The sequence below is a fragment of the Hemicordylus capensis genome, chromosome 14 (genome assembly GCF_027244095.1).
Source record: "Hemicordylus capensis ecotype Gifberg chromosome 14, rHemCap1.1.pri, whole genome shotgun sequence".
NCBI classification, from domain to species: Eukaryota; Metazoa; Chordata; class Lepidosauria; order Squamata; family Cordylidae; genus Hemicordylus; species Hemicordylus capensis.
Window position 1 is genome coordinate 5,617,819 of NC_069670.1, and position 21,894 is coordinate 5,639,712.

At 52.9% G+C, this 21,894-nt stretch overlaps 1 protein-coding gene and 1 long non-coding RNA gene across 2 annotated transcripts; one reads left to right on the plus strand and one right to left on the minus strand.

The window, feature by feature from the left end:
- Positions 1–3,462: 3,462 nt before the first annotated feature.
- LOC128337412 (uncharacterized) lies at positions 3,463–8,426 on the minus strand. The gene is made up of 3 exons (XR_008312258.1): positions 8,118–8,426; positions 4,446–4,774; positions 3,463–4,023 (listed from the first exon to the last, which is right to left on the minus strand). It is a non-coding gene; the product is annotated as an uncharacterized LOC128337412 (long non-coding RNA).
- A 7,893-nt stretch (positions 8,427–16,319) lies between these two features.
- Positions 16,320–18,356, plus strand: LOC128337502 (uncharacterized). The gene is made up of 4 exons (XM_053278565.1): positions 16,320–16,506; positions 16,682–16,807; positions 17,086–17,556; positions 18,092–18,356. The coding sequence occupies exons 2-4, from the start codon at positions 16,714–16,716 to the stop codon at positions 18,286–18,288; spliced, it is 762 nt and encodes a 253-aa protein (XP_053134540.1). The 5' UTR covers positions 16,320–16,506; positions 16,682–16,713; the 3' UTR covers positions 18,289–18,356.
- Positions 18,357–21,894: the final 3,538 nt, after the last annotated feature.

Here is a 21,894-nt window from a genome sequence, read left to right on the forward strand (position 1 = left end):
CCCAGGAGACCCCCTCCACCACATCCGAGGAGGAGGAGGTGATAATTTCGAGTATCTTTTCCAATGACTTCCCGGGCCAGTACATGGAGCCCCAGGAGACCCCCTCCACCACATCCGAGGAGGAGGAGGTCATAATTTCAAGTGTCTTCTACAATGACTTCCCGGGCCAGTACATGGAGCCCCAGGAGACCCCCTCCACCACATCCGAGGAGGAGGAGGTCATAATTTCGAGTATCTTTTTCAATGACTTCCCGGGCCAGTACATGGAGCCCCAGGAGACCCCCTCCACCACATCCGAGGAGGAGGAGGTGATAATTTCGAGTATCTTTTCCAATGACTTCCCGGGCCAGTACATGGAGCCCCAGGAGACCCCCTCTACCACATCCGAGGAGGAGGAGGTCATAATTTCAAGTGTCTTCTACAATGACTTCCCGGGCCAGTACATGGAGCCCCAGGAGACCCCCTCCACCACATCCGAGGAGGAGGAGGTCATAATTGCGAGTGTTTATTTCAATGACTTCCCGGGCCAGTTCATGGAGCCCCAGGAGACCCCCTCCACCGCATCATCTGTCAGCGCAGAGGCGATGGCGGCAATGGACCTCTTGAGCGACCTCCAGGTCCAGTACACGGAAAAGCGTAAGTACAGCCCCCCTCAGCCCCTCCCCACAAACCCGGACCCCTGCAAGGGGCATCCCGGGGAGATTTCGAGGCCAGCCCTCGGAACGGACCCAACCCTCGTCTTGCCCTCTCCGCGGCCCCCAGTCCTAGGGAGAGACCTTTGCTTTGGAGTGGATGCCGGTCAGAGCTTGGCCTAGAGAGGCATAGCCTCAGGCTCTGTATGGCAGCTGCGTTATGTTGGCATCGTGGCAGATAGAGCCTCGATACAGCCTCCCCCATTTATTTCTGACACTGGCCCACCCAAAGAACATCCCCGCTTGGCAAGCAGAGAGCGGAGACCGTGGCCATCAGGGCCCCGAGGCTTCCTCCGTCTCCTGATCCCTGCTTCCTTCCCTCTCTTGCAGGTGTTCCTGAGAACCCCAGCCCTGTCCCCCCCCTCCTTCCCCCACCCACCGACCCCAATCCTTACCTCCCCACCCAGGCTCCCCCCTATGCTCCCACCACCCCATCCCAGTCTCCCCCTCCCTCTTCTTCTAACGGAGGAAACATCACCCCCAGCCCGCTCCCATCCCATCCCTGGCCTCTCCACCGACCTCTCCACCGTAGTAGTCCAGCCCCAGGAGACCCCCTCCACCACATCCGAGGAGGAGGAGGTGATAATTTCGAGTATCTTTTCCAATGACTTCCCGGGCCAGTACATGGAGCCCCAGGAGACCCCCTCCACCACATCCGAGGAGGAGGAGGTCATAATTTCAAGTGTCTTCTACAATGACTTCCCGGGCCAGTACATGGAGCCCCAGGAGACCCCCTCCACCACATCCGAGGAGGAGGAGGTCATAATTTCGAGTATCTTTTTCAATGACTTCCCGGGCCAGTACATGGAGCCCCAGGAGACCCCCTCCACCACATCCGAGGAGGAGGAGGTCATAATTTCAAGTGTCTTCTACAATGACTTCCTGGGCCAGTACATGGAGCACCAGGAGACCCCCTCCACCACATCCGAGGAGGAGGAGGTCATAATTTCGAGTATCTTTTTCAATGACTTCCCGGGACAGTACATGGAGCCCCAGGAGACCCCCTCCACCACATCCGAGGAGGAGGAGGTCATAATTTCAAGTGTCTTCTACAATGACTTCCCGGGCCAGTACATGGAGCCCCAGGAGACCCCCTCCACCACATCCGAGGAGGAGGAGGTCATAATTTCAAGTGTCTTCTACAATGACTTCCCGGGCCAGTACATGTAGCCCCAGGAGACCCCCTCCACCACATCCGAGGAGGAGGAGGTCATAATTTCGAGTATCTTTTTCAATGACTTCCCGGACCAGTACATGGAGCCCCAGGAGACCCCCTCCACCACATCCGAGGAGGAGGAGGTCATAATTTCAAGTGTCTTCTACAATGACTTCCCGGGCCAGTACATGGAGCACCAGGAGACCCCCTCCACCACATCGCATCATCTGTCAGCGCTGAGGCGATGGCTGCGATGGACCTCCTGAGTGACCTCCAGGTCCAGTACATGGAGAAGCGTAAGTACAGCCCCCCTCAGCCCCTCCCCACACACCCGGACCCCCGCAAGGGGCATCCGGGGGAGATTTCGAGGCCAGCCCTCGGAACAGACCCAACCCTCGTCTTGCCCTCTCCGCGGCCCCCAGTCTGGCGAGGCCACGCCAGAGGGGGTCCCGTTTGCTCTCTCCCTCCCAGAAAAGAGGATCAAGCGTCTCTCGGAGATCTTCATGGGCTCCTTGGGGACCCTGCACTGGCAGATCATCTATGCCAGGAAGAGGATTGAAGCGGCTGAAGAGCGTCTGTGGAGGGAAAGAGCAGCAGGTAGCTCCACCATGGCTGCCGGGCAGCGGATGGCTCTCTTGCTCCCTCTTCCCTCTCTCCGAGGAGTCCAATGTTGGCTCTCCGTTAGGATTGCCCACTGTCCCTCGTTACACAGGATGGCCTTCATTTCAGCATTTGTCCCTCATATATTCAACAGCATATAATTCAGTTACATAGACATCAGTGATCCTCAGGCTCTTGATTACCACTGCATACGGTCACACACACACACACACACACACACACACACACACACACCCCACACACAGCCATCCCCCACAAAATTGTGCCCCTCATTCTGGCAATGAAATCTTGGCAACCCCACTTCCCATCCAGTCTTGGGGAGGGGAGGCCTGTGGGGACATTGCTGCTGCTTCCTGAGGCTGTGCCTGCATCTTCTTCCTTCCGGGTGGCCACACTCCGCTGGGGGCAGCTAAGCACCTTCAAATGAGGGGCAGAGAGGGCAGGGGCTGGGGCTGCCCTGAGATGTCCTCCAACCTCCTCTTTGCTGTCTTCTCTTGCAGGTCATCTCCACCAAAGCTCTGATGGTGATGGTGGTTCTCCTCCTGCTGCTGGTTCTCCTCCTGCTGCTGGTTCTCCTCCTGCCGCTGGTTCTCCTCCTGCCTCTGTTTCTCCTCCTGCCGCTGGTTCTCCTCCTGCCGCTGGTTCTCCTCCTGTCACTGGTTCTCCGCCTGCTGCTGGTTCTTTTCCTGCCGCTGGTTCTCCTCCTGCCGCTGGTTCTCCTCCTGCTGCTGATACCTGCTCCTCTTCATCGTCCCAGCCCCTGCCTGGGCCCGTCTCCCTGCCCTCCCTCTCCCCCACCAGCTCCCCCACTCCCCTCCACCTGCATCCCCTCCTCACCCCTCCTCCTTCCCCTCCTCTTCTGGATCCAGATCTCCACAACCTTCATGAAGTCCTGGAGGCAATGACGGAGATCCAGATTCACGAGCTGCAGGAGAGTAAGTCTCCGAAGTGCCCCACCCGACGCCCCCTTCCCATTCCATCCTTGGGGTGGAACTTAGAGTCCAAAAATGGCGACAGGAAGCAGGGAGAAATGTGTGCAGCAGATAAGTGGGGGAGAGCAGGCATCAGGTCCGTTCCCCAGCCTTAGGACCAGAGGGACTTGGGTTCGAATCCCCGTGCAGCCACCAAACTTGCTGGCTGCTGGCTCTTCATTGCACAGCCTAAGCTGCCTCTCAGGGTTCTGGGGAGGATAAAAAGCTGAACTCCTTGGAGGGAGAGCAGGCTCTGATCACCAGGAAGCAGACCAGGCGGCTGTGCTGAGAACAGCCCTCCTGATGGTTGGAGGTGGAGTTCCAGTGCATCGGCCTTTTGCACCAACCACCCTCCTGGCCACTAGGAGGGACCTTGGAAGGAGAGACAGCAAGTGAGGGTCCCGGCAGAGTCTGGGAGGGGCCCGGAGGTCAGCGCAGGGCCTGGCCTGGGGGCAGAGAGGCCCCTCCCTTCTCAGGGTCTCTTTCCTCTCCTTTCAGGCGAGAAAGACCTTGCCAGCATCAAGGAGGCACAGAGTACAGTCAAGGGGCTGAGGCGGCAGCTGACGAAGCTAAGGAGCCGGCTCTGCAGCGTGGAGGAGAAAGTGGACATTCGGGTCAGGAAAAGCCAGCTGGACCGTGGTGGAGGAGGAGGAGAAGGCGGAGGGGGGGGAGATGGGCTTGATCGGGACAGTTAGGAGGCACAATGTACTTATTTCTTTGTTTAGCCTGTATTTTTAGCATAGATCTTTTTGATGGGCATTTGATTGAGAAAGGGGAGGGGGAGGGGGAGGGGAGGGAAAATGATGAAACGTGGGAGATAATACGAAATTGATTGTAAAAAATAAAGGGTTTGTGTTCGTTTTTAAAGAAGAGAAAGATATACTGCTCGGAGTATTCTTTGGGCACAGTGGGGTGGAAAGGTCTTTGGGTCCAGCCCAGCTGCAGAAACGTCTCTCCTGGGAGATGCCTTCGGGGCCAAGGGAGGCTCTGAGAGGAGCTACTCACCTGAACTCTTTCCCGGCTCAAGGTAGACTGCTCCTTGGTAGGAGGCTCGTCGGCTGCTGGTCCGCCCCCATTGTTTCTCAAGGAGATCTGAGAAGTTTGAGAAAGCCAAGCCTTTCCCCGATAGGCAGATTTCACGGCCTGACTGAGAGGAGGCCATGAAAGCCTTTCTCTCCACAAGACCCCCACAAGACGATGTCTCATTCAGTCTGTCGTTCATTCCTCAAAGCAACTGACAAGCGCGCCTTTTCTTCCAAGATACGGTTAGGCAGCCTCAACCAATTTTGACTTGTTATTGAGGTGGCTCACAACAGCACAACAATAAAAGCTTCCTGTCAAAACGCAGAACACAAAACAAACAAATCACAATACAAAATAGAAAACACAGTACCAAACAAAACATTTTAGAACATTTTTTTTTAAAAAAATAATCAATTTCACAAAGCCTGTTTGTGGGCCGAAGGCAAAGATGGTGGCGGACACACAGTGCAAACAAACGTCCGCCTCGTATGATTGCGTCCGTGCCATTTGTATAAACTGCATCACACCAGAGCAAGTCCATTTATTTCCAGTGGGCTTACACTTCTGCCTCCCCTTTGGGATGCATTTCGCCTTTGTGCGCTTGTACGACTTAAATGACGCTACTGGGCTGGCATTCTGTTGTGCTGCATGGCAGCCTTATGATTTTTTAAAAAAATTCAAAGTAAATTTATTAAAACAGAATTACAACACTAAGCAGTATAGATCCAGACACCAACAGCAAAACATTATAGGACAAATCTCAACTCATCGGTCCATCCACACTCTGAGATTGCCTGTGGTAGGAAAACAACCATCATTTCTCCTATTAGTGTGAAGAATAAAATCTAGGTTAGATTTCAGAATAGACTTCTACTGAGCCACACCACTGGTCCAGCTCGCTCAGCATCTGGCCCTTTCAGAGCTTGGTGCGCCCCAAGTTGTTCTGTTCACTTTGCACTTCGAGGAAAATAAAGGAGAGCAGGAGAAGCCACTCTGGGTCCTGGTCATCTGGTTCTCCACCCTCTTCTCTAGAAAGGCAAGGAGATGAGCTTTCCATCAAGTCCTCTTCCGCAGGGAAATTTAGTCATTTGAAAACGAGAGTGTACCCTCCTCCCATGAAGGCTTTATTACACCCCATGAACAGGAAGCGGTGGGTGGGGAATTCTAGAGATCCATCCTCTATATCCGGCTAGTATTTTTTTTTTTTTTTAAATTATGTCAGTCACAAGAAGCACAGTTAACAGATCTAATCAAACAAGCAGCCACTAGAGATGTATGAATTGCTTCGGGTCAGGTTCAACATTGAGCCGGCCCGGTCCGGGCAATCTGAGTTCAAACCAGCCTGTCCCGCCAAAGGGGTGTGTCGGTCAAAACAGACTTACCCCTGGTTCAAAGAAATGGCTCACAAGTCAGATCGGGGGTATAGTTGTGTCACCAATTTCCCACACTGTGTTATCACTCTACACAAACACACACACACACACACACACACACACAGAAGCAGCAGGTGACAACTGTCAAGGAAGAATTGCAGTTCAGTCCCCAAACAGCAGAGCAAAACCAGTTTGGTGAGAAAGCAGCAAAGCAAGAGGTCTTGAGACAGTTCAGTGCAGAAGAATTTCAAGGATTTATTGGAATATTTTCCTGGCAGGGTCTGGAACATAGGAGCATAGGAAGCTGCCATATACTGAGTCAGACCATTGGTCTTATCTAGCTCAGTATTGTCTCCACAGACTGGCAGCGGCTTCTCCAAGCTTGCAGGCAGGAATCTCTCCCAGCCCTATCTTGGAGATGCTGCCAGAGAGGGAACTTGGAACCCTCTGCTCTTCCCAGAGCATCTCCATCCCCTGAGGGGAATCTCTTCCCATGCTCACACTTATAGTCTCCCATTCAAATGCAAGCCAGGGTGGACCCTGCTTAACTAAGGGGACGACTCATGCTTGCTACCACAAGACCAGCTCTCCTCTCCGAGCAGTTGGTCTTCCTAATAATGTGTGACAAGAACCCCCCCCCAGTTGTTGACTACAACTCCCATCATCCCCAAGCAAAAGCCATTGCAGCTGGGGATTCTGGGAGTTGTAGTCAACAACTTCTGGGAATCCCTGTTCGAGGGAACTCTGCCGCCCAGCCAGGTTGTTCTATGCAAACAAGCCGCGGGGACAGCACAGAATCGGAGAGTTCCACAGATCAGTTTCCATTCTGGTCCTTTTTGGGCACTGAAGGGGTCAATAAAAATGTAATATGAGAAATATGCCCATGCAACAATCCTGTTCTCCCGCGTCTGCAGCAAAACAGGCCACTGTTTGGGGGCTGCAGTTTGACAGTTCGGGGCCCATTCCAGGCTGTCTCAAGGCTTTGCACAGTTCTCGTTGTGGGGGAGTTAATAAAAATATAAGACTAGGAGATGTAGTCCAAAACCACTGGAAGACTCCAGTTGTGCAGCAGGCCTGGTGTAGACCAGAGATTCTCGACGTTTTGTCCCCAGATGTTATTGGACTTCAACTCCCATATTCCCCAACCCAAAGCCGCTGGGGCTGGGGGTTATGGGAGTTGAAGTCCAATAACATCTGGGGACCCAACGTTGAGAAGCCCTGGTCTAAGCAATCTGCGTGGGATGCTTAAAATCTGGGTGAATCTCGGAATTCTGGGGGGCCTGGCCACTCTAGGGCCTAAAGAGGATCTGGGGCCCCCCGGACTTCAGCCAGGAAGTCCAGAGGTAAGAGCACCTCTGCCCGCAGATTCAGAGGTTTGCCTGTATATGGCATAAATGGAACCTGTGTGCACTTTCAGGTTTAGTCAAGAACTTTGCAAACAGATGAGTCGGACAGGGGTGTAGCCAGGTTGGAGTGGGCCCAGAGACCAGATTTTAAAATGGGGCCCCCTCTCAAAGTCCAGGGCCTCCGCACACCCCAGGCCCCCAAGGATTTAAGTCTATTTCAAAATAAATATGCTATCTAGAAATACATTTCACTGAATACACACACACACACACACACACACACACACTTCACAATATATAGTGATATACATTGAGAACTATATATTTGTGCTACTTTTAATGCCCAGAACAAACTAGAAACACTAATTGTTGAAATGGCCCCCTTGCTGCAGATTAGCAGAGCAGACTTTCAACCATGCAGGGTGAGCCTATATATGTTTTCTCAGAATTTTGAACCAATTCAGTCAAGTTTCATTGCTGGAGGTTCTTCACAGGAGGCTTTTAAAGCCCTTTAACACACCTCTCCTCGGGAATGGAGGTGCTGCATTCACATGTTGGCCAGATTGACCCTGAAGTCCCTGCGGGTTCTTGGGGAGCAGTTCACACACAAGAAAAATAAAATAAAACGCACCACACATGCTTCCCAGTTCTCACTCAGACCTTCTGGGTTGCAAACCAACTTGAACAAAAGTGCATTTTCAAAAGAATGAATAAATAAATAAAATTAATATAATATTGTTCCAGAAGTTTTTATAGTTTTCTGCCATGAAACAAGCCCCTTATAGGACTTTTTGGATAGTTTTTTAAGCCAGCAAATTTTCCAAGCTGTTTTAAATTAAATATTCAGAGACTTCCCCCCCCCCAAGCCCTATGGCAAGCAGATCCCTATATATCCGGGGGAGAGGGGTGACCCCCAAAAGGAGTTCACGTTCTACCTGGCAGATGCTGGGCTGGGCAGAGGGTCTGCTGCAGAGAGCTGTGGGGGCCACTCTGCCTCCCTGCCTCCTGCCTGCCTTCCTTGCTTGGGGCCTCCCTGCAAGCCGACTCCAGTTCAGGCTCCACTGAGGCCTACACGGAGGCCTCCCTGGAAGCCCCGCCCACCCGCCAATCAGCCGAGAGGCCGGGAGAAAAGGAGCTCTTTGCAGCTTTCCCTGCTGCTTCGATTGCCGGCCAGGAGGACAAGCAGGAGAGAGGAGGGCAAAGAGGGCAAGAGGCTGAGGGGACATGGGGCTGGGCAGGGGGCAATGGGGAGTCATGTGAGGTGTCTCTGGGGGGGCCCCCAAGGCAGTGGGGACCCCAGGAAACCGCCTCCCCTTGCCTAATGGTAGTTATGCCCCTGGAGTCGGAAGCCAAGAGTTCACCTGCTCAGCTCCGGTGATGGGACAGGCATGGCCTTTCCACCAGCTTCTTCCACCTCACGTTGGGCTGGCCAAACTGACAACGAATCGAAGGTTCAAACTGGCGTTTGGCAATGTCAACCACAGGGCGCCATTGCTGCGGATTTCCATCCTCTGCCCCGCTTAATTGCAGTTTCGCGTGATGTGCGAATGCGGCCATTGTCAATTCGGCTGGGTCCAACTCCGTTGGCTTTGCGTGTCAGCTGTAGACGCCAGCGCCTCAGCAGCCATGCAGTGTGAAATGGGCCACTGTAGACGTTCTCCGAAGTGAAACATTTGCTGTGGACAGTGTCCGTGTGCAGTGTCTGAAGAGTCCCAGGAAATCTGAGCAGATCGTACATGCTGAGGAAAGTTCCTGCTGTACGTTCTCTTTGTTGGGAATTCCATTGGTCATACCAATTGGTCCCCCTAGCTCCGTATTGTCTACCCAGACTGGCAGCGGCTTCTCCAAGGTTCTAGGTAGCTCGGTCTGGAGCTGCCAGGGAGGGAAGTGGGAATCTTCTGCATACAAGCATGCAGGTGCAATCGTCCCAGAGTGTCAATCAGCAGCGTGCTCAGCCACTCACATGGGGGAGAGGGAGGAGACCTAAGTGTGACGGTGGGCGCAACGTCTTGTGCCCAGATCTGGAGCCTACATTTGAAGGAAGACATTGATAAACCGGAATGGGGTCAGAGGAGGGCAGCCAAGGCGGTGGTGAAAGACTAAAACATTGAGGGCTTCTTAGTTTAGAGAGTGAGGTGGTTGGGGGGAATGTCTGGCAGCAAAAGCACGACACACCACAGGAAGCCCTTCTCCGCTCAGCACATAATGTAGGGACTTTGCTGCCACAGCTGCAGCAGCAGACCATGAGGTCATTCACACAATCAAAAGCTGTGTTCTGCCTGGGTTTGGGAGCTTTGTGGGCTCCCAATTTCCGGTTGCGTGGAAGCAAGGTAGGAAGAAAACCTGGGCAGAAGTGATTGTGTGGAAGCAAGTTAAGAGGAAAATCTGGGTAGCTTTTCCTTCCACCCAATCACTTCAACTCAGGTTTCTCTCCCATCTTGCTTCCACCCAATCACTTCCACTCAGGTTTCCCTCCTACCTTGCTTCTACCCAATCACTTCTATTCAAGTTTCCCTCCTACCTTGATTCCACCCAATCACTTCCACCCAGGTTTCCCTCCTACCTTGATTCCACCCAATCACTTCCACCCAGGTTTCCCTCCCACCTTGCTTCCACACAACTGAAACCTGGGAGCACACACAGCTCCCAGACCTGGGTAGAACACAGTTTTTGATTGTGTGAATGACCTCTATTTATTCAAAGCCCTTTTTCCAACTACAGAAGTAGCCGGTGTAGCTTCCCACCTCCAATTTATGAACACTTCCCAGACATTTTCTAATTGGAAAGAGAGAAAGAAAATGAAAACATAACCGTGACTGATATAATTTGAGAGGAGGTGTGGCACATGGTAGGCACTGTCCTTGGAGACTTCTGGTTGGTTGGTTTTTTTAGTGTTGTGTAAGTGTTGTATACCTACATATACTGTTTATATATAGGATTTTGAGAGTTAATACATGTTTTTTGACTATCCAAGTAGTTGGTCCCAATAATACTATCAATATAAAGTTATGAAACTTGAAAGCAATCGCCTTATTTTTCTATTTCTTTGGTTCCCCTCATCTATTTCTACAACTGTTTCCCATATTCCGAACTGCACAGAAACCTAGTTCCCACTTTTCATTTTGTTCCCCACTATACAAAATGTCTCCAGCTGCACTTTAGAACAAACCCTGAGCTGCAGTGGTGGACTAGGGTGAGATGACTTTAAAGAGTGGTTAGATAAATTGGAGGAGGAGGAGGAGGAGGTTTTAAAGAGTGATAAGATTAATTTGAGGAGGAAGATGATGAGGAGGAGAGGAGTAGAAGTAGGAGAATTGAGAGGAGGAAGATGAGGGAGGAGGAGAGGAGAATTAAGCGGAGGGAGAGGAGGAGAAGGAAGATGTGGAAGAGGAGAATTAAGAGGAGGAGGAGGCTTTAAAGAGTGAAGATTAATTTGAGAAGGAAGATGATGAGGAGGAGAGGAATAGAAGTAGGAGAATTGAGAGGAGGAGAGGAGAGGAAGAGGAAGAGGAGAATTGAGAGGAGGAAGAAGAGGAGGAGGAGGAGGAGGCTTTAAAGAGTGATAAGATTAATTTGAGGAGGAAGATGAGGAGGAGGAGAGGAGTAGAAGTAGGAGAATTGAGAGGAGGAAGATGAGGAGGAGGTGAGTAGAAGAGATGAGAGGAGGAGGAGAATTAAGAGGAGGAGGCAGCTTTAAAGTGTGTAGATTAATTTGAGGAGGAGGAAAAAGAGGAGGAGGAGGAGAGAAGGAAGAAGAGGAGGCAGCGGCAGCTTTAAAGAGATTTGAGGGGGAAGAGGAGAGGAGGAGAAGGGAGAAGAAGCATATTTGCCCAAAACTGTCACTAGGGGGGAGCGCCATGGTGCACACCCTTGATTATCTCTATATTAAGGAAAGAGAAGGGGATTGTGCATTTGCCCAAGATCCCAAGCCAAAATAAATAAAGTAGAGGGAGGATGAGCTTGTCCCGGGTGTCTTTGTAAAAGGGGCAAGAGAGAAGTAGATGCTCAATGGTTTCCAGTGCCTCCCCAGAGTCACAAAGACTTTCTGCAAATGGGAACTTCCTGTATTTGCCTTCCAGAACCGCAGAAGGAAGGGCTTGACAGTGAGCGAGTGTGAATGCCCTTCTGTGGCCGGGTATTTCCAACTGTGTCAAATAGACAGAGAGGGAGACAGTGAATCTGAGACTCTCCGAGGCCAGGAAGCCAGTTGCCCTACTTAGATCTGTGGGGCGTTCTGTGTCGAGGAACCTCTGTTTGATGGCCATTGTTGCCTTATCACAGCCCATAGCAAGCCGGAGGAATGAGGAGAAGCCCAATACATAGGAACATAGGAAGCTGCCACATACCGAGTCAGACCATTTGCTCCATCTAGCTCAGTATTGTCTACACTGACTGGCAGCGGCTTCTCCCAGGTTGCAGGCAGGAGTCTCTCTCAGCCCTATCTTGGAGATGTTGCCAGGGAGGGAACTTGGAACCTTCTGCTCTTCCCAGAGTGGCTCCATCTCCTGAGGGGGTCGGGATTATCTCGCAGTGCTCACACTTCTAGTCTCCCATTCATATGCAACCAGGGCGGACCCTGCTTAGCTAAGGGGACAAGTCGTGCTTGCGACCACAAGACCAGCTCTTCTCTCATAAACTGTGGTTATGGCATCGTCCATGTTCAGATGTAACACCACCACTGCCCAACCTCATGTTGGGGTGACAAAATTTACTACCGGAGTTTGCTCAAACTGGAGTTAAGCTACGTAAACCACAGGTCGGTTTTTTTCTGGGCTATGTCAAAGCATTCTGCACCCATTTAAAAATATCTGAATTCCCCTGGTTGAGGCAAAGGGAGAAGGCTGGAAAAAAGGGGACCAAGCGGGGATCTGAGGAAAAGGTTTTACAAGGATTAGTTCTATGGGCTTGGTAAGGAAGCAATGATAAAATCGGGACTCATGACGCCCAGGTCACCATTCTGCAACGCCAATTCTGCACCTAGGCAAGAGAGCTAGACTTGCTCCAGGCAAGCAATGGCAGGGCTGGGCAGGCAGAGTAATTTGTTCGCTTGCACGGAAAGAGCCGCCTAAACCTCAAGAGAGAATCCAGATCCTCGCTCCCTCTCCGCATCACACCTGAAGGATGTCGCTCCAGCTTCCTTTCCACACCCATGCAAATCCAGAGTCACACCCCCTGCACTCACGCTCGGCACTGAAAGAAGGGTAACACAAAAGGACCACACAAGCAGCTTTCCTGGAAGGGTTAGGGGGTGGGCGGAGGGGAGATCTGGGGAAAGACCTCAAGATGTGGCTTAGTTTCATGATTTCAGGGGCCTCTAGGTTTCAGGGGCCTGGAGCACCTTTCTTATGAGGCAAGGCTACAACACCTGGGGCTATTGAGTTTAGAAAAAAGACGACTGTGGGGAGACATGATAGAGGGCTATAAAATCATGCATGGTGTGCAGAAAGTGGATCGAGAGAAATTCTTCTCCATCTCCCATAACACTAGAACCAGGGGTCCTCCCTTGGAATTGATGGCCAGGAAATCTAGGACAAGCAAACGGAAGTACTTTTTCACACAACACATAATCAACTTGTGGAATTCTCTGCCACGAGATGTGGTAACAGCCAACAACCTGGAGGGCTTGAAGAGGGGTTTGGATAACTTCATGGAGGAGAAGTCTATCAACGGCTACTAGTCGGAGGGCTGTAGGCCACCTCCAGCCTCGGGGGCGGGGTGCCTCTGGGTACCAGTTGCAGGGGGAGTAACAGCAGGAGAGAGGGCATGCCCTCAACTCCTGCCTGTGGCTTCCAGTGGCATCTGGTGGGTGACTGTGCAAAACGGGATGCTGGACTAGATGGGCTTCCTTGGGCCTGATCCAGCAGGGCTGTTCTTATGTTCTTATGATTCCATGGGGGAGCGGGAAAGGGAACTGAGGCATTAAGCAGAAGGGTGAGGGGAAGAGATGAGGAGAGCTGGTCTTGTGGTCGCAAGCATGAGTCATCCGCTTTGCTAAGCAGGGGCTGCCCTGTTCTGCATTTGAATGGGAGACTACATGTGTGAGCACTGGAAGATCTTCCCCTTGGGGGATTTGGCTGCTCTGGGGAGAGCAGAAGAACGCAAGTTCTCTCCCTGTATCTTCTGCCTTCAACTTTGGAGAAGCCACTCCTATTGTCCCATATTGCAGTTGGGGTGGATGATGGGAGCTGTAGTCCCACAATGGCTGGTGGCTCTCAGCTTGGCCCCCCTTCTCTTTTGTCTGAAAGGACTCTGGTGCCTCAGCCTTACCTGAATACAGCCTAAGCCCTGCAAATGAGGGGTGGGTGTCCCTCCTCGGGACCCCTTGTTCCAAGGAAGCCCTTGAATTCTGGCCCCTTGCAGTGGCATTCTGGGCTGCTCAGTCTCCTTTCATGACATTTGGGTCTTGTGAAGACAAACCATTAAGAAGAGAAAAACGGAGAACAAAAAAGCTGTACTTGTAAGTTCAACCTCCCGGGAAAAAGTACTCACTGTTTTGAGGCTAGAGGAATCCTCAAAATTTGACCGTGAAGACCCAACCCAACCATTGCAAAGACAAAACCAACTCGGAAAGGGAAGCATTTCTGCCCTGGTTGCCAGCAGAGGTCACTGCAGACCAAACCTTCTTCTCCAGGCCTCTCCTTTCCCACCAGGAGCCAAAGCAGCAGCTGGAGGCTTGGATTGGGGTGGGGGGAGCCCATTTGGGGGGCCGCTTGGTACTGCGAGGGGAGCCTTTAGCAACTAGGTAGCAGGAGGGAGAAGTGATGGTGTGGAATCCAGGTAGGAGGAAACGCTAAGCAGGACTAGGACAGTACCATCCTTCTTGGCTTTCATACCCAGCTTTGGACCAGAGTAGGAAGAAGAGCTGATCTCCCCAGCGTTTCCTCCTCCCTGGATTCCACACCATCACTTCTCCCTCCTCCTCCCTGGCTGTTTCTTTCCACACCACCCAAAAGGGGGAGCACACCCAGCTCCCAAACCAGGGCAGGACACTTGTCTGACGGAGATTTGGGTGGTGTGAATGGCCTCCAGATGCGAAGGAGGGCTTCCTTTCTGCAGAGGCATTCCTAAGCAAGGGGCTGAAGGGTGTGTGATTAGAGGGGGAAGCCATGTGGGGAGCAGGGAGGGCAGAAAGGGCTGACCCTGCCCTGGTGCTTGGGGACTGGGAGCTGCATCCCAAGACAGACAGGATTTCAAACCTAAACAAGCCAGCGTGGCCATTAGTGGATCTGGTGACCTCACCGCAGTTAACGGAATTCTGCAGGGATTCTGCCAGAGGAGGTTCATTGGCCATCCTGGGCGTCCAGCGGCAGTTGGTTGGTCTTGCTGGTTTTCTTTGCCAAAATGGGTGGCTGCTTCGCCTGCTTCAGGTACAGTCTGGCATGGCGGTGGGGCAGGGGTGGGACCCAACCCAAGGGCTGCCTGGGACTGCTTTTGAAAGCTGTCCTTCCTTGGTTTTACCTTCTCTGGGTTGGATGCCTCTCAATCCCAGTTGCAGGGGAGCAACCGCAGGAGAGAGGACAAGCTCTCAACCCCTGCCTGTGGGCTTCCCAGAGGCATCAGGTGGGCCACTGTGTGAAATAGGATGCTGGGCTCGATGGGCCTCCATGGGCCTGATCCAGCAGGGCTGCTCTTCTGTTCTTCATTTCACCTCCAGCATGGAACCCAAGCAGCTTGTCCTTGAAATGCAGGAACCCTCAAGGGTCGCCTCGTGGGGTGGTTTCCACAGTAGTTCCTGGGCTTGCAGGCCCTAGACTCATGAACCACGAGGAGTGCCCAGGAACTATGGGAGACCACTAAGGGGGTGGTTGTGGGGAAACCCTTGGCCCTCCCTTTGAAGCTGACATCTCCAGCTGCCCATGAAGCCCACCCTTCCTCTTGCCAAGAATCGTGCCTAAGCCTGCTTCTTCCTTCTTCTTCTTCCAGGTCCCAGCAGGAAGAAGCTGTCAAGTAAGTGGTTCTTCTTTCCCTTCTGGATGTTTCTGGCCCAGGAGGGGGTCCCCCTCAAGCGTGGATGGGGTTCAGGCAGGACCCCAACCCAGGAGGTGTGGCACCCATGTCCCCAACTGGGTGAGCCCGGCTACCTTCAGGAGGCCAAACACAGGCCGATGGATATGATGCTAGCAAATCTGAATTTGATCCCAGCAAAACTGGCTTCTTGTCTCATTTTGCAAAAACAAACAGACACGCCCCAAATGAAACCTGTTTTGGAAAGCTCTTCTGGAGAGGGATGGGTCAGTCCTCAGGGCCCAACAGTACCCATGATGCTGTCCGTTCCTAACCCCAGCAAATTCCCAACTCTGGAGGCATCCAAAACGGGCAGGGCCACCTAGAAGGACTGCTGGTCGGATGCATCCGAGCCAGGAGGAGAGGGGGAGATGTGCACCCCCTGGCCTGACTGGGAAACCCCCCAGGTCTTGGGATTGGTGACCGAGAATACGCCTTTGCTCTCCCCTGCAGGCTCCCTGAGGATCAAGAGGAGGAACAGACTGGTGAGTGGGGGACCAGCATGGGGAGGGCTCCTTCTCAGGGCTTCGCCAGATCTCCAGAGCAGCTCTCCTTGAGGATCTCTTGCTCTGGGCAAAGGAGCCCGATGGGAAGAAGAAGGTCGTCTGATGGATGAGTGGCAGGAGGTGGACAGGCCACCGGCCTCCTAGGCACCTGATGGAGCCCACAGCCGTATCTGGGGGGCCTCTGCCAGCCACCTAGGGAGGGAGGAGGGCCATGGCCTTCAGGTCCTAGCCACACTTCCTTGTCCTAGGAAGAGACCTTTGCTTTGGAGTGGATGCCAGTCAGAGCTTGGCCTAGGGAGGCAAAGCCTAAGGCTCCGTATGGCAGCTGCGTTATGTGGGCATCGTGGCAGAGAGAGCCTCGATCCAGCCTCCCCCATTTATTTCTGACACTGGCCCACCCAAAGAACATCCTCGCTTGGCAAGTGGAAAGCGGAGGCTGTGGCCATCAGGGCTTCAAGGTTTCCTCCGTCTCCTGATCCCTGCTTCCTTCCCTCTCTTGCAGGTGTTCCTGAGAACCCCAGCCCTGTCCCCCCTCCTGCTTCCCCCACCCACCGACCCCAATCCCTACCTCCCCACCCCACCTCCCCCCTATGCTCCCACCACCCCATCCCAGTCTCCCCCTCCCTCCCTCTTCTTCTAACGGAGGAAACATCACCCCTATTCCGATCCCATCCCATCCCTGACCTCTCCACCGACCTCTCCACTGTACTAGTCCTGCCCCAGAAGACTCCCTCCACGGCATCCTCTTTTAGCACACAGGCTACCGTGGCAATAGACCTCTTGAGTGACCTCCAGGTCCAGTACACGGAGAAGCGTAAGTACAGCCCCCCTCAGCCCCTCCCCACACACCCGGACCCCCGCAAGAGGCATCCGGGGGAGATTTCGAGGCCAGCCCTCGGAACGGACCCAACCCTCGTCTTGCCCTCTCCGCGGCCCCCAGTCTGGCGAGGCCACGCCAGAGGGGGTCCCGTTTGCTCTCTCCCTCCCAGAAAAGAGGATCAAGCGTCTCTCCGAGATTTTCATGGCCTCTTTGGGAACCCTGCACTGGCAGGTTGTCTACACCAAGAGGAGGATCGAAGCGGCTGAAGAGCGTCTGTGGAGGGAAAGAGCAGCAGGTAGCTCCACCATGGCTGCCGGGCCCCCGGATGGCTCTCTTGCTCCCTCTTCCCTCCCTCCGAGGAGTCCAATCTTTGTTCCCTGCCCAGTCTTGGGGAAGGGAGGCCTGCGGGGACATTGCTGCTGCTTCCTGAGGCTGTGCCTGCATCTTCTTCCTTCCGGGTGGCCACACTCCGCTGGGGGCAGCTAAGCACCTTCTAATGCGGGGCAGAGAGGGCAGGGGCTGGGGGTGCCCTGAGATGTCCTCCAACCTCCTCTTTGCTCTCTTCTCTTGCAGGTCACCTCTGCCAAGGCTATGATGGTGATGCAAATTCTCCTCCACCTGCTGGTTCTCCTCCTGCCTCTGGTTCTCCTCCTGCCTCTGGTTCTCCTCCTGCGGCTGGTTCTCCTCCACCTGCTGGTTCTCCTCCTGCCTCTGGTTCTCCTCCTGCCTCTGGTTCTCCTCCTGCGGCTGGTTCTCCTCCACCTGATGGTTCTCCTCCTGCCTCTGGTTCTCCTCCTGCGGCTGGTTCTCCTCCACCTGATGGTTCTCCTCCTGCTGCTGATGCCTGCTCCTCTTCATCGTCCCAGCCCCTGCCTGGGCCCATCTCCCTGCCCTCCCTCTCCCCCACCAGCTCCCCCACTCCCCTCCACCTGCATCCCCTCCTCACCCCTCCTCCTTCCCCTCCTCTTCTGGATCCAGATCTCCACAACCTTCATGAAGTCCTGCAGGCAATGACGGAGATCCAGATTCACGAGCTGCAGGAGAGTAAGTCTCCGAAGTGCCCCACCCGACGCCCCCTTCCTCTTCCATCCTTGGGGTGGAACTTAAGAGTCCAAAAATGGCGACAGCAAGCGGGGAGAAATGTGTGCAGCAGATAAGTGGGGGAGAGCAGGCATCAGGTCCGTTCCCCAGCCTTAGAACCAGAGAGACTTGGGTTCGAAACCCCATTCAGCCACCAACCTTGCTGTCTGCTGGCTCTTCATCGCACAGCCTAAGGTGCCTCTCAGGGTTCTGGGGACGATAAAAAGCTGAACTCCTTGGAGGGAGAGCAGGCTCTGATCACCAGGAAGCAGACCAGGCGGCTGTGCTGAGAACAGCCCTCCTGATGGTTGGAGGTGGAGTTCCAGTGCATCGGCCTTTTGCACCAACCACCCTCCTGGCCACTAGGAGGGACCTTGGAAGGAGAGACAGCAAGTGAGGGTCCCGGCAGAGTCTGGGAGGGGCCAGGAGGTCAGCGCAGGGCCTGGCCTGGGGGCAGAGAGGCCCCTCCCTTCTCAGGGTCTCTTTCCTCTCCTTTCAGGCGAGAAAGACCTTGCCAGCATCAAGGAGGCACAGAGTACAGTCAAGGGGCTGAGGCGGCAGCTGACGAAGCTAAGGAGCCGGCTCTGCAGCGTGGAGGAGAAAGTGGACATTCGGGTCAGGAAAAGCCAGCTGGACCGTGGTGGAGGAGGAGGAGAAGGCGGAGGGGGGGGAGATGGGCTTGATCGGGACAGTTAGGAGGCACAATGTACTTATTTCTTTGTTTAGCCTGTATTTTTAGCATAGATCTTTTTGATTGGCATTTGATTGGGGAAGGGGAGGGGGAGGGGGAGGGGAAATGATGATACGTGGGAGATAATACGATTGAAATTAGACACGGCAGAAATTGATTGTAAAAAATAAAGGGTTTGTGTTCGTTTTTAAAGAAGAGAAAGATATACTGCTCGGAGTATTCTTTGGGCACAGTGGGATGGAAAGGTCTTTGGGTCCAGCCGAGCTGCAGAAACGTCTCTCCTGGGAGATGCCTTCGGGGCCAAGGGAGGCTCTGAGAGGTGCTACTCACCGGAGCGCTTTCCTGGCTCAAGGTAGACTGCTCCTTGGTAGGAGGCTCCCCGGCCCCTGATCCACCTCCATTGTTTCTCAAGGAGATCTGAGAAGTTTGAGAAAGCCAAGCCTTTCCCCGATAGGCAGATTTCACAGACTGACTGAGAGGAGGCCATGAAAGCCTTTCTCTCTACAAGATGATGTCTCATTCAGTCTGTCATTCATTCCTCAAAGCAACTGACAAGCACGCCTTTTCTTCCAAGATACGGTTAGGCAGCCTCAACCAATTTTGACTTGTTATTGGAGTGGCTCACAACAGCACAACAATAAAAGCTTCCAGTCAAAACGCAGAACACAAAACAAACAAATAACAATACAAAATAGAAAACACAGTATCAAACAAAAATTTTTAGAACATTTTTTTTAAAAAATAATCAATTTCATAAAGCCTGTTTGTGGGCCGAAGGCAAAGATGGTGGCGGACACACAGTGCAAACAAACGTCTGCCTCGTATGATTGCGTCCGTGCCATTTGTATAAACTGCATCACACCAGAGGAAGTCCATTGTTTCCAGTGGGCTTACACTTCTGCCTCCCCATTGGATGCATTTTGCCTTTGTGCGCTTGTACGACTTACATGATACTACTGGGCTGGCGTTCTGTTGTGCTGCATGGCAGCCTCACGATTTTTTTAAAAATTCAAAGTAAATTTATTAAAACAGAATTACAACACTAAGAGGTATAGAACCAGACACCAACAGCAAAACATTATAGGACAAATCTCAACTCATCGGTCCATCCATACTCTGAGATTGCCTGTGGTAGGAAAACAACCATCACCTCCCCTATTAGTGTGAAGAATAAAATCTAGGTTAGATTTTAGAATGGACTTCTACTGAGCCACACCACTGGTCCAGCTCACTCAGCATCTGGCCCTTTCAGAGCTTGGGGCGCCCCAAGTTGTTCTGTTCACTTTGCACCTCGAGGAAAATAAAGGAGAGCAGGAGAAGCCACTCTGGGTCCTGTTCATCTGGTTATTCTCCCTCCTCTCTAGAAAGGCAAGGAGATGAGCTTTCCATCAAGTCCTCTTCCGCAGGGAAATTTAGTCATTTGAAAACGATAGTGTACCCTCCTCCCATGAAGGCTTTATTACACCCCATGAACAGGAAGCGGTGGGTGGGGAATTCTAGAGATCCATCCTCTATATCCGGCTAGTATTTTTTTTTAAAAAAATTATGTCAGTCACAAGAAGCACAGTTAACAGATCTAATCAAACAAGCAGCCGCTAGAGATGTGTGGATCGACTCGCTTCGGGTCAGGCTCAACATCGAGCCGGCCCGGTTTGTGCAATCGGAGTTCGAACCAGCCTGTCCCGCCAAAGGGGTGTGTCGGTCAAAACAGACTTACCCCTGGTCCAAAGAAATGGCTCACAGGCCAGATCGGGGGTATAGTTGTGTCACCAATTTCCCACACTGTGTTATCACTCTACACACACACACACACACACACACACACACACACACACACACAGAAGCAGCAGGTGACAACTGTCAAGGAAGAATTGCAGTTCAGTCCCCAAACAGCAGAGCAAAACCAGTTTGGTGAGAAAGCAGGAAAGCAAGAGGTCTTGAGACAGTTCAGTACAGAAGAATTCCAAGGATTTATTGGAATATTTTCCTGGCAGGGTCTGGAACATAGGAGCATAGGAAGCTGCCATATACTGAGTCAGACCATTGGTCTTATCTAGCTCAGTATTGTCTCCACAGACTGGCAGCGGCTTCTCCAAGGCTGCAGGCAGAAATCTCTCTCCCAGCCCTATCTTGGAGATGCTGCCAGAGAGGGAACTTGGAACCCTCTGCTCTTCCCAGAGCATCTCCATCCCCTGAGGGGAATCTCTTCCCATGCTCACACTTATAGTCTCCCATTCAAATGCAACCAGGGCGGACCCTGCTTAGCTAAGGGGACGACTCATGCTTGCTACCACAAGACCAGCTCTCCTCTCCGAGCAGTTGGTCTTCCTAATAATGTGTGACAAGAAACACCCCCCCCATTTATAAGTTATAAATAACTTATAAAAGTTATTTATAAATGAATGAATGAATGAATAAATATACTATTGTTTGTTCCAGAAGTTTTTAATATTTTCTGCCATGCAACAAGCCCCTTATAGGATTTTTTAGATAGTTTTTTTTTTTTAAGCCAGCAAAATTTCCAAGCTGTTTTAAATTAAATGTTCAGAGACTTCCCCCCCCCCAAGCCCTATGGCAAGCAGATCCCTATATATCCGGGGGAGAGGGGTGACCCCTAAAAGGAGTTCACGTTCTACCTGGCAGATGCTGGGCTGGGCAGAGGGTCTGCTGCAGAGAGCTGTGGGGGCCACTCTGCCTCCCTGCCTCCTGCCTGCCTTCCTTGCTTGGGGCCTCCCTGCAAGCCGACTCCAGTTCAGGCTCCACTGAGGCCTACACGGAGGCCTCCCTGGAAGCCCCGCCCACCCGCCAATCAGCCGAGAGGCCGGGAGAAAAGGAGCTCTTTGCAGCTTTCCCTGCTGCTTCGATTGCCGGCCAGGAGGACAAGCAGGAGAGAGGAGGGCAAAGAGGGCAAGAGGCTGAGGGGACATGGGGCTGGGCAGGGGGCAATGGGGAGTCATGTGAGGTGTCTCTGGGGGGGCCCCCAAGGCAGTGGGGCCCCCAGGAAACCGCCTGCCCTTGCCTAATGGTAGTTACGCCCCTGGAGTAGGAAGCCAAGAGTTCACCTGCTCAGCTCCGGTGATGGGACAGGCATGGCCTTTCCACCAGCTTCTTCCACCTCACGTTGGGCTGGCCAAACTGACTACGAATCGAAGGTTCAAACTGGCGTTTGGCAAGGTCAACCACAGGGCGCCTTTGCTGCGGATTTCCATCCTCTGCCCCGCTTAATTGCAGTTTCGCGTGATGTGCGAATGCGGCCATTGTCAATTCGGCTGGGTCCAACTCCGTTGGCTTTGCGTGTCAGCTGTAGACGCCAGCGCCTCAGCAGCCATGCAGTGTGAAATGGGCCACTGTAGACGTTCTCCGAAGTGAAACATTTGCTGTGGACAGTGTCCGTGTGCAGTGTCTGAAGAGTCCCAGGAAATCTGAGCAGATCGTACATGCTGAGGAAAGTTCCTGCTGTACGTTCTCTTTGTTGGGAATTCCATTGGTCATACCAATTGGTCCCCCTAGCTCCGTATTGTCTACCCAGACTGGCAGCGGCTTCTCCAAGGTTCTAGGTAGCTCGGTCTGGAGCTGCCAGGGAGGGAAGTGGGAATCTTCTGCATACAAGC

Coding starts and splice junctions, on each gene's coding strand:
- LOC128337502 (XM_053278565.1), top strand. CDS start 16,714: ATGGCCTCTTTGGGAACCCTGCACTGGCAGGTTGTCTACACCAAGAGG. Junction 16,808..17,085: donor GTGGAGGGAAAGAGCAGCAG/GTAGCTCCACCA, acceptor CTTCTCTTGCAG/GTCACCTCTGCCAAGGCTAT. Junction 17,557..18,091: donor GATTCACGAGCTGCAGGAGA/GTAAGTCTCCGA, acceptor CTCTCCTTTCAG/GCGAGAAAGACCTTGCCAGC.